Genomic DNA, 12690 nt, shown 5'->3' with positions numbered 1-12690 from the left:
TACCATAAAACAAGAAAATTATTAAACTCAGTGATATTGTCATTCATTCTATTAATAATTATAAAGTGCATGTATAATGAAGACACAAGATCATTACCCAGATGTTTTTGAATATTTACATTTTTAAATTGTATGTTTTACAGCATTTGCTAGATATTCCAAGCCCATGAGTTGGAGACGTCCAGTTTGGGAGTTAGATCCAAATGACACGTCAAACAATGGCTTTGAAAATGAAGACCTAATTGTATGGATGAGAACAGCAGCTCTTCCCACTTTCAGGAAATTATATCGACGGATTGACCATTCCAAACGTGGTTATGCTAATGGCTTGCCCAGAGGAAATTACACTCTCAATGTTGTGTACAGTAAGTTTGAGCATGTCAATTTTTTTTCCAGAATTTAATGATGTTCATGGATTTCAACATAAAGATAAGGAGATTTCTCGAAAGGATTTAAAAAATAATTAAAAATTCACCAGCTATTACATTACTTCTCTGCCATTTCAGAGCACTTGTAAAGCCTAAGATACCTAATAAATGAAAAAGAAACACTTTGTTCCAATCCACCACTTTATTACAGGTACGACTAGTTTCGACGCTACGGCGTCATCCTCAGGTACAAAGTTTAAAGTCACAATCATTGTATATATACCCTCTTCTGAAAAGGGTGGGGGAGTATCAAAAAGTATCATGACTTTTGTGTTTTTTAAAAAATTATTTATTTATTCATGAATGACTATTTTGTCCCCTTCAAAGTAATCCCCATTAGATATTATACACGTGTGCCAACGTTTTTTCCAATCCTCGAAGCACTTCAAAAAATCATTTTTTGTGATCTTGTTCAGCACCTTCTTTGATGCAGTCTTTATCTCGTCAATCGTAGCGTAGCGTCATCCTTTAATGGTCATCTTCAGTTTCGGGAACAAGAAAAAGCCACTGGGGGCCAGATCTGGGGAATATGGTGGCTGGGGCATCATTAGTGTGTTGTTTTTTGCCAAAAATTTGTGCACAAGTAAACATACTTGTATATGAGCAGGGGCATTGTCATGGTGCAAAAGCTATTTTTGTTCTTCCACAAATCTGGGCATTTGTGGCGGATTGCTTTGCACAAATTGTGCATAACTTGCAGGTAATATTCCTTATTTACTATTCTACCCTGTGGCAATGATGATGCACCACGCTGCTGCAATCGAAGAAAACTAAGTAAAAGTTTCACATTCAACTGAACATGGCATGTATTTTCGGTCTTGGCTCGTACTGCAGCTTCCATTGGGATGATTGAGCTTTAGTTTCCACGTCATACCCTTAAACTCATGATTCCTCGTCAGTTATGACCCTCAGGAGCAAATTTGGGTTGTTGCGGACAGAGTCTAACTCCTCATTAGCAATGTTAATGCATTGCTGTTTTTGGTCGAAATTAAGCAATTTTGGTACGAATTTCGCGGCAACCCATATCATTGGTAAAAATGGAATGGCACAAGCCAATCGATATGTTTAGGGCCTCAGCAACTTCTCTAACAGTGATTCGATGATTGGCCAACACTATTTACTTCACTTCATCAATGCTTTCGTCTGTTGTTGATGAGCTCGGGCATCCAGCATGCTCTTTGTGGTTCACGTCTTCTCGGCCCTCTGAGAACATTTTCTACCACCAATAAACATTGCTTTTGTCCAAGGTAGCTTCTCCATATGCCACAATCAACAATCGGAATGCGGCCGTGCACTTAATTTCGTTTTTCACACAAAATTTGATACAGATTCTTTGATCCATTTTTTGGAACAGGCAAAAATCAAAGACAAGCCAAAACAAGTCCAAGCAAAACAGCTGTCAACAATTAACTAAACATTCGAAATGGCTGAACTTTTCAGCATAAGTGAGAGACATGAGTACCAACATAATGCCTTAAAAAAATCAAAAATCAAATGCAGGTAACCCGCAAAAATTCAAAATTCGTGATACTTTTTGAACAGACCTCAGATGTCAACTAAGATATATCCTCAGCCCCTGAAACTTCAGTTCAATTGTGTGCAGATAAAAATTATTGACTAAGTTTAAATTAATTGGTTATTTTATTGATTGAATCATGCAGGGCAGAGACATGTAAGTTTAAGCATTAATATATTCATAGCTAGTAGGCTTTTGTGATATAGGTGTGGAGAAGGATGGAAAAAGTAAAATGGACTGAAACGAAAGAATTACCAGTTATGGTGGGAGAGATCATAATAGTTGGCAGGGATGCAAAGAAAACAGGGAAAGTAGATGCAGAAAATATTACAATGCAACAATTTCAGTGTAAAAATCATTTGCTTTTGCTGCGATTTGAACCCGGATCCCTCGATATCCAGTCCAGTACTTTAGCTAGTTTAGCTACTAAGTTGTCCTCTTATTCTCCAAAAGTTCAGGGCCTATAAAGGAACAAGAGGTTTTCACAAAATACCATGCATGAAATGTCACAGGCATTCATAGTCGGGTGTGAAGCTTCACAACCCATAAGGTTAAAGCCAATTATAAACCCTGGTGTTTTTTCCTTTATAATAAATCGAAAGAGAGATGGTACTTTTTTCCACACTTTATTTTTAAGTCTACTGGTTTCGTCGCATAGGCGACATCATCAGGTGGTCACCTATGCGACAAAACCGATCGACTTAAAAATAAAGTGTGGAAAAAAGTACCATCTCTCTTTCGATTTATTAGAATGGATTTCCAAAAAGTGAAGCCTAAAACCATCGAGTTTTTTCCTTTGACAAATTCCCAGAATCTTTTGGGAGATGGCACGACAATTTCAGAGTGTAAGAGGATGCCGTGGTAGCTTAACTGATTAATGCTCTCGGCCAGGCATTGGGGGATCCAGGTTTGATTCCCGGTTAAGGCAAATGATTTTTACTCTGAAATCGCTGCGTTGTAACGAACGTTTAGTCAAAGAGTCCATCACAAGTTACTGTCGGGGCCTTTCCTGCTGTTTCTTTGAATTTGTCAAAGGCAAAACACAAGTGTTTAAAGTTGGCTTTAACCTCAAAGACTATGGTGCTTCGCGCACAGCTATGAATGCCTTGGACATTTTATGTATGGTATTTCATCAAAAAATCTTGTTTCTTGAAAGCCCCCAAAATTTTGGAGGGTAAGGAGATGCCTTGGTAGCTTAATTGGCTAAAGCACTTGGTTGGACTTCGAGGAATCCAGGTTCAAATCCTAGGCAAGGCAAATGATTTTAAAACTTAGAAATTGTTGCATTGTTATGCACATTTATTGAATGACTCCATTAAAAAAGTTACTGTTGCGGCATCTCCCGCTGTTTCTTGGAATTTGTGGAAAATATTGTTTAGTGATAGAATATTAAAAACCTATGTTAGAGGGAAGGACATATAGAAAATGAAGAAGTCTGAGGAAAAGTATTGACGTGTTGGAGGGAATGAAGGAAAGTATGCAGAATGTGGGAAAGTGTGTGGGGTTGAAGAACAACATTTCATTGTAGCCTGAGGTGTCAGATTGCATCTTGTAGAGCAAGGCTAAGAATTGTACCAATGCTCAGTGTTTGCGCATCAACAGTCTGCCTTAAATGGTAGAGCACCAATAATTATTAAAAATCTTTAACTTAGATTATATTTTCAGTGTCTTATCATGAGGACTTAACTGCATGAAACTTTGTTGCATATGAACCAGTTGTCATTTACTCTGCTTCACATTTCTAAAATTTTATTTTGGTCCCAACTCATTATTCATTTTATCCATGGTTTCATGTTTGAAGCTGCTGTGATTGTTTCAATAAAATCAAAAAAACTTGGTCTGTCGTGTAGAGGTGGAGCATTTGACCTCTTTCAAGTGCAAGATCAGCTTTAAAGTACCTTTTTGTTTTGAGTATCATTTCTAGCAAAACCATGTTGAAATGACATGTTGGTTGTAATATATATTATTCTTGATGTCTTGTGTGCATTGAGTTTCCCACTGCCTCCTCTAGGTACGATCAACATTTGTCTTCTATCACTCCAATACTGTCAAGCATAGAAGCTATAACAATAATGTGGGAGTCCACTTTCAAAACAATTATTCATTAATTTCAATATATTAACCAAACAATGCAATATCGGCTGTCATCATGAAGCCAAGACTTCTTCTAGTGTATTTAGTCATCATTGAATTGACAATGATATTATTCTAAGATAGTAGTTTTGAAGCATAAAGAAATTGTCTATTTCTCTGTATACTTCTATTTCTTATTTTATCTGTCCAATTGAATCTAAGCATCCTCCTCAAGCACCAGGTTTTGAAGGCTTGTAGTCTTTTCTGGTCTGCTTTTCTGATGGTCCATGCTTCTGTTCCACAGAATGCCATGCTGCATACGAATGTTTTCATGTATAGTTTCCTCGTCTGTAGTTCTTTATTCTTTGAACACAGCAGTTGTATTTTCATTGGGAATGCTCTCTTAGCTTGAGCTATTCTTTGCAAGATGTCTGTAGTGCTTCTTGAATCCCATGTGATGGTACTTTTGAGATAGGTGAATGAATCCACTTGCTCTAATTTATGTCCTTTCAGTTTGACTACTGTATTCCGCTTCTGTCTTCTACATATTTGGATTTTAGTCTTTGTCTTGTTTATGTTCATGAGCAATCTTTGTAGAACTTGATCCAATATGTTTAGTGGCCTTTGAAGACGCTCCTGGTTTTCTGCTATCATTGCAATATTGTCGGCAAAGCATAGCATGCTTATCTCTCCTCCATTGATCCTATTTCTGTTTAATATGATGCTTTCTGCTTCTCTTATTGCCTCCTCTAGGTAAATGTTGAAAATGTACCTGGAGGAGGCAATGCAGGTGAGAGGTTGCATCCATGTCTAATTCCTTTGTTAATTTTAGCTTCTATATGGCTTCCATCTCTCATTCGCATTGTGGCTACTTGCTTCCCAATGCCACATGCAGTTGCTTGTTCACATCTATTGTTTTCTCTATCATGATTCTCAGACAGAGTATGGCTTCCCAGGTTTGTCTGTTCTTCCTAAAGCCAAATTGGATTTCATTTGGGAACTCAATAATTTTCCTTTCCCTCCTAGTTTGGTTTTTTGTGGGAGGCAACTGACATCTAAGGCCATTTGTGCCATTTGGGATGGATGGGAATGGAAGGGTAGAGGGAAACCCGGCATCAGCCTTAGCCTACTCTTATCGGAAGGTGCCAAGGGTTCCGCAGTTTAGCGTCCCAACTGATGGACGTCATGCTCACTCAAAGTGTTCTCCACAAAGCACCTCAAGTAGGGGTCAGGATGCTGCTGAAAAATATTTGCTGTCTCAAGGATCATCACTTTCCTTTGGAAGTCTTCAGGAATTCTTCCGTCTTTGTAGCTATCTTCGATTATTCAATACAGATTGTCCTTGGCTTTGTTTCTGAGTGCCTTGATGTCTCCATCAATTTTGTCTTTTCCTGGAGCTTTGTTTTTCTTAAGGTCTTTTACTGCTCTGTCGAATTCGCTCCTCAGTATGTATGGGCCCTGGTTTTCATCATCCGTTTCTCTCTTGTCCTTCATCAGGTTTTCTTCCAGCAGCCTCGAATCATGGTAGAGTTCTTCAATGTATTGCTTCCTTCTATCGCCAATGTCTTCATCTTTTATCAGTATATTCCCGTTAAAATTCCTGATGCTGTTGCTTTTCATTTTCCTTTCTCCAAAATGTTTTCTCCAGTTAGTATGCTGTCTCGGTATTCCCCTTCTTCATATTTTCGTTGATTTCCTCACAACAGCCTTCTATCCAATTCTCGCTATCCTTTTTGCATTCTTAGTTGGTTGTTGAGATTCTTGTAGAGCCTTTTCCTCATCATCATTCCTGGCGTTCTTGTATTTTCTTCTTTCTTCTATTTGTTTTCTTATCTCTGTCGTGATCCATGGTTTCTTCGCGTCGTCTCTGTTTTTCATCAGCCGCTCCTCTGTAACTTCTGTGATTGCCCTCTGCATTTCATCCCATCTCTCTCTTTGGCGCTCCTTTCTCCTTCATCACCTAGTTTGCTTTCGTATGTCACATTTTTAATGTATTGCAAACTATTTTTGTGAAAATGAAAAATGTTCTATGCATTACATTGAATATTATAGTTGTAAAACTATACATAGGGAATGACTCCAAAATTTTATTTTAAAATATTGATTTGGTGGCATGCTCCTTCAGTTTCAGAATAAATCAAAGAAAATATGAATAGATAAAACAAGTGGTAAATTGTTGAGTCTGAATTTGGCAAACATTCATGTTTATGATAAGATAGGCAAATTGCATCTCACTGGGAAAGAAGCTTCCTGTGGGCATAGTTTAAGAAACTGCGGGACCACAACAATAACATTTAATGGAGTAATCTGCTAATTGTGCATTACAATGCTACCAATTCAATGTGTAAAAATCATTTGTCTTGACTGGGATTGAAACCCAGATCCCCCGATTCTGGCCAAGTGCTTGAACCATTTAAGTTACCAAGGCATCCCCTACCTGTGAGACATTAAGGCATCCGGTTTCAAATCCCGGCTAAGGCAAATGATTTTTATGTTTTGAAATTATTGTATTATGTTGCCATAGTGTTCAGCTTGACTTTCTTCTTTATGAAGTTTGCTCTCCTTAACAGCCTATTTCAAAGGAAGGCATCTTCACTCTTCTAAACCAGCCTAATGGTTGATCATATTTTAATAGTAGTAGAAGTCATGTGTATAATTGCTTTTCCTTGTATCCGTAGCAATCATCCCCAAAGTTAAAGACCTCTTGACTATGTCTTACCTCATATTTTAGCATCACATTAAGCTGGGAAAAGAAGTCATTATTTTATGGATTAACATGGTACTTCAATGGCAATGTAATAACATTCTAGAGGTTAATATCAAGATCGTCCCAAATAAAAATATATGGTTAACTTATGATTATTTGGATAATATATTTTTTATATACTTCAATCCTGAGGGCATGACACGATGTACAACCAATATCTATATTTTTTTAATCCAAATTTTTTGTGCATTAAATAGTTAAATAACTATTGTTCCTCATTTCAGCATATCCTGTATCATCATTTGGTGGCACAAAGCGAATGATTCTCTCCACAACATCCTTACTTGGAGGAAAAAATCCATTCCTGGGAATTGCTTATGTAGTAGTTGGCTGTATATGCCTCCTACTAGGCATTCTATTTCTCTTCATTCACATTAAATGTGGAAAAAGGTAATGTTTTATTAAATCCAAAATTTTGCACATTAATGGTTCTGTCAAATGATTAAATTTATTTTGTCCAAATTTGGCAAACATTTATGTGTATATTAAAATATGCTAATGGCATATCACATGAAAAGATGTTAACCATTATACCTTGATCAGTGCCTAATATGAGATGAGCTCTGCCCTTTTCTTTTAAACTAACCAGTTGTTTATTACTATGGTAGTGTGCTACATATGTAGTGTTCAGCTTGAATCTTTTCCTATGAAATGCTATCACCTTAGTAGCCTGTTTCAAATTAAGTGTAATGTTTTTCATTAAGTTATCATGTAGTATTTATTGATGGAGATTGTATGGAAAGAGATTATACCAGTACACACATAGACAGAGCAATGACCTTGAAAAAGACTTTACAGACTCAGACCAGAGGACCAATCAGAACATGCCTGATCCCACCACACATCCATATACAGGGTCCGTACTTTAAGTGTCGGGACTGGTTCCAAAAATCAAAATTTATTGTAGTTGTCATTTCAATTACTTCATAAACTTCAAAATCATTCCTCCTGCATCAATACACTTAGTTCGGCACGTCTGCCACTCGTCAAAAGCCCACTGGAAGTCGGTTCCCAGAATACTGTTGAGAGCCTTTCTCGTTGCCGCTTGAACCGCCTAGATGGAGTCAAACAGATATCCTTTGAGCTCCTTTTGAGCTATCCATTGAAGTAATAACATTGTCGAGAAAATCTTCATCTTCCTGGATGCAGTCCAAAATTTCTTGGGAAATTTCCACCCGTGTAAGTTTTTGTTCCTCGCTCAAGACTTTCGGCACCAGCTTCGCGCACACTTTCCTCATTGCAAGATCCTCTGTTACAATGGTGTTGACAGTTCCGACTGAAATACCGGTCTCCTCATTGATAAGGTCGATCGATACACACCTGTCTGAGTCCAAAACAATGGGATGGAATACTGTAAGCCTTACAGCAACTAATGGCATTAATTTTTAACAATAAAATGGAAAAAACCCTTACACTACTTTCAGTGAGAAAACAAAATTATTACACTTCCCATGGTGGATTGTCATTTTTGCATTGATTAATGGCTGCATTCTTTTCATGCCTCTAATTTGATTTCTCTCTGTAATTTTCATCTTTGAATTCCTCACTTTGATCACTTTACAGGAACATACTAATATCAACTGGTATTTTATGTTTTTGCTCCTTTTTTCTTATTTGCTGTCATTGGGATGTGAGATGAAGTTCTCTGGAAGATTTATCTGCAGTATTTTGCTGTTGAACTATTTTCCATGCATAAGATATTGGATTTAATACGTATATTTTCCACTAGCAATCAACTAAAACCCATGGCCAACGCTGCTTGTACAAATTACACATTTAGTCAAAAATGTCTACTCCTTAGTTTTTTTAATGTAATCTAAATTAATGTGATACTTGAACCGTATTATTTTAAAATTCAAATGACTGAAGTGTTGAGATTTCAAAATTAAAAATTTATGAAAATATTCAGGGGTGTCCATATATGGTCAGCAAAATGAGGTGTTTTAGATAAGCGTGAAATGCTAGAAAAAGTAGCCTGGCAAGTTTATAATTTAATTTTTCCCAATGCTGTGGTACCTTGACCTGAGAACATAGTTTGTTTTTGTCTGTGGTTTATATCTCCAAATCCAGTTTTCCATTTTAGTTTATGGGAAATAGTTGATATATTCCCTGATTTAGAAGTAGTGGAGTGCATGAATTTTTATTTTTCATTCAATAATTTTATTTATATATTTTGTATAAAAATCTCCCATTCAATTTTTGAAATCAATTTTCTCATGTTTGGTCATTCAGTTTTTTGTTTAGTTGTCATCAGTTTCTTCTTTTTTTTTGTCTTTTAGGTGATGCTTGATGTATACAGTGGGGAATGCATGTGTGCAGTGTGCTCGTATTGTTGAAAGTGTTTGCCTTTGAACAAATTTTAATTCGCTGTTGTTCACTTTGCCTAGTCTGTGATATACTGCACAAGAAAAGCAACACAGTTAATATCTTGAGAATAAGGTCATATCTAGAGGCAAAAATAGAATATGACAAAAGGTCATATGTTGAGCAGTTCAGAAGTCGAGGTACCACTGTATTTAGGAAGGAAGCCCCTCCTGCTATGTAGTAAACGATATGAGAAAATGAATGCCTCTCCTCAAAGGAGAATTGGCAACTTGTGAAGTGCTTCTCTTTAGCCACAAAGTCTACAAAATTAGTGTCAATCTTTTTCATGCGAGCAGGGAAGTGATATAAATTTGTGTGTGTGTGTATCTATATATTTTTTTGTATATAAATTATTATTAGTGTATATTATTATTATTAGGTAAACTACCGGTTAAGGTAGGTTTTTGGATGGAAAAAGCTACCAAATAAAACATTTTGTGACTCCTAACAAAACACATAATCCAGCATCCTACTCTATATCAGGTCCCTCTTCATCTCTGAGTACTTTCTTCCTCCCTTCATCCCGTCCAACATCCCTATCCTGTTCCTTCCCTTTCCTCGTTTGCCTAACATTCTCCCCTCAATTACAGTCTTCAACATCCCACTGTCGGCCAATACCCCCTTCATCCACTTTTCCTGCCTCCAAAGGATTTCTCCCAACAAGCCCCTCTCTTCGCCCACCATACTAAGTCCTTCCTCATTTGTCTTCTTCTCGGTCCATTTCACCTTCTCCATTCTTCTCCACACCCACATTTCAAAAGCCTCCAGTCTACCTCCATCCTCCTGCTTCAATGACCACGTTTCCGCACCGTACACAGCTACGCTCCATATCAAAGTTTTTACAAGTCTTTTCTTAATATCCTTACTCAACGTCCCTCTCATCAACTCCCTCGTCCTTGCCTAGCGCAATTCTTCTCCTTACGTCAATACTACATTGACCGTGTTGGTCCAAAACACTACCGAGATACGTAAACTGTTCGACCTGCTCTAGTTTTTGCAGTGTGTATATACACACACACATATATATATATATATATATATATATATATATATATATATATATATATATATATATATATATATATATATATATATATATATATATATATATATATATATATATATATATATATATATATATATATATATATATATATATATATTTTGTTTCATATTGTCTTTCTGCCTCTTATTTGTTTGTCGTTTGTCTCTTGTTCAGGTAATTTTAACAATTGCTGTGCAGTTATGTTTACAGTGGCGACAAAAGTAATTTTAATAAATTGTGATGAAAATAGTTCTAATATTTACCCATGAAACTGACATTAGGCTGAAACAGTACCACAGTAGGTTGTTACTTAACTGTGGCCATGTGTATGGCCTCAGATTCCAGAATAACCCAGTGGGTGTTGCCATTGAAACTGACTGGCTTACTAGCCAGAGTTTTTTGGACTATCATTACCTATTGGCCATCCTCCCCACCTTCTCATTTTTAGTTCTCTGATTGAATTTCATGTCAAACATAAGAACAAAGTACAGTCAAATCCCATTTTTGTGTTTGTGTGAATTAACATTTTCCCACAATTTACAACATTTTTACCATGTCCCATACAATTTCCCAGTTTTCTAGCATGTGGAACCCCATATTTACACGATTTCATTTTCTGTTTCCCATAAATTGTATTACTATGTGCTAGATTTTAAAAAAAATCACATTCCAAACAGTTATTCATACACATCAGCCTTCATAAAAATCTTTTCTGGCTTTGTTTCGTATACATGTAGTAAATATGAGAGGGGGCAGTAATGTGAATGGCTTTAGGGAAGAATTTGAAAATGTAAGGCAACACAGTACATCAACAGTGACTAAAATTTGAACTACTCATATTCGTAATCTCTGTCTGCCTGAAAAAGATATTTGCTATGAAATGTATACATTGATTGAATATGAGGGAGGTCCCATAAGTAGCCGGCCTGACCTAGAGATGGTGATAGTTTTTAAAAAATGTCACTGTAGGAGAAAGTACGCGATCCAGAAAGCATATTTTTCAAATATGAAGACGCCATGTTGTTAAGTAGTTATTTGGCAGCCATCAATAGTTAACATTTTCAGTGAATTTGTGAAAATGGAGAAAAATGGTCATCGTTATGTAATACAATACTTAAATATTTGAGAGGCTTCAATCCAACCAATATAAAAGCTGAACTGGATTCTACTCTGGGTGAGTCTACTCCTTCATTTAAAACAGTAAAATATCGGGTAGCAGAGTTAAAACGAGGCCATACGAGCTGTCAATACGAGCATCACATTGGTCGACCAAATGAGGTGATGAATCCAGAAATGGTGTAGAAAATCCGCAAAGTGATGCTGGATAATCGTCGACTGAAAGTGCATGAACTAGCAGACATAGTAGGCATTTCAAAAAGTGCGGTACATTACATATTAACTGAAAATTTGGACATGAGAAAGCTGTGTGCAAGATGGGTGCCGCATTTGCTCATACTCGAGCATAACCAGTGTCGTGAAGATGTTTCAATTGAGTGTTTAGCAAAGTTTCACAGCTACAAAGCAGAATTTTTGCACCATTTTAGAACCATGGATAAAACATGGGTCATGGGTCCATCACTTCACATCCAAGACAAAAGAAATCAAAACAATGGATTCAAAAGGGAAAACCATCTCTAAAGAAGGCGAAGGCCGTTACATCTGCAGGCAAGGTCATGACATCAGTTTTTTGGGATGCACGTGGTATAATTTTCATTAAATATCTTGAAAAAGGAAAAACTATCATTGGCGAGTATTATGCTAGCTAATTGAAATGTTTGAGCAAAGAAATCAAGCAAAAGGGGCGGCATTTGGCGAAGAAAAAATTGTTGTTTCATCAAGACAATGCATCAGCTCACAAATCCGTTATTGCAATGGCCAAAATTCATGGAATAAAGTTGGAATTGCTACCTCATGCACCCTATTAGCCAGATTTAGCCCCCTCGGATTATTTTCTGTTCGCAAACTTGAAAAAATGTCTTGGCAGTCAAAGATTTTCCAACCGTGAAGAAGTGATGCCGGCAGTTAATGGCTATTTTGAGGAGCAAGACAGTTCAAATCATTAAAAGGGTATCAAACTTATTGAACATTGCTGGGGAAAGTGTATACAGCTGAAAGGATGGTATTATGTTGAAGAAAAAATATACATATTTATTTTCTAAAATATTTGTTTTTTCTTTGTTGGGTCAGGTACTGATGGGACCACCCGCGTAAGAGTTAGTTGTATAATTTATGCATTGTAAGAACATCTTAGGGATAAAATTCATTTCACAAACAAGTTCAAATTATGAGGAATGAAAATGAATTCTGATCTTAACATGATGAAGCGTAAAAAAATAAATAACTTGTGAATGCTAAATGGGATTTGTTCAGCCTCCATGTACCATGTTTTAATGGTGATGAGCTCTTGAATAATAAAAATTATTGAAACCTGCTTTGTCGCTTGAAAACTACACTAAATCAAAAATAATTTTATTTACTTAATTTTAAAATTTGACTA

At 36.5% G+C, this 12690-nt stretch overlaps 1 protein-coding gene across 3 annotated transcripts in view; it reads left to right on the top strand.

The window, feature by feature from the left end:
- The window catches only part of Cdc50 (cell cycle control protein 50A), a 28830-nt gene that overhangs the window by 9670 nt on the left and 6470 nt on the right, over window positions 1-12690 (top strand). For 2 of the 3 annotated variants that reach the window (XM_071596066.1, XM_071596068.1), the window contains 2 exons: window positions 144-365; window positions 7009-7174. In XM_071596066.1, the coding sequence (XP_071452167.1) occupies window positions 144-365; window positions 7009-7174 (388 nt within the window). Of the gene's footprint in view, window positions 1-143; window positions 366-7008; window positions 7175-9063; window positions 9503-12690 lie in introns of those variants that run through there. The other variant, XM_071596067.1, reaches the window with a different exon arrangement.

This window comes from Hetaerina americana, unplaced genomic scaffold, assembly GCF_022747635.1.
Source record: "Hetaerina americana unplaced genomic scaffold, ioHetAmer1.1.p SCAF_74, whole genome shotgun sequence".
Taxonomy (NCBI): Eukaryota; Metazoa; Arthropoda; class Insecta; order Odonata; family Calopterygidae; genus Hetaerina; species Hetaerina americana.
The sequence above is the reverse complement of the archived record's forward strand: the minus strand, read 5'-3'. Positions and strand labels throughout refer to the sequence as shown.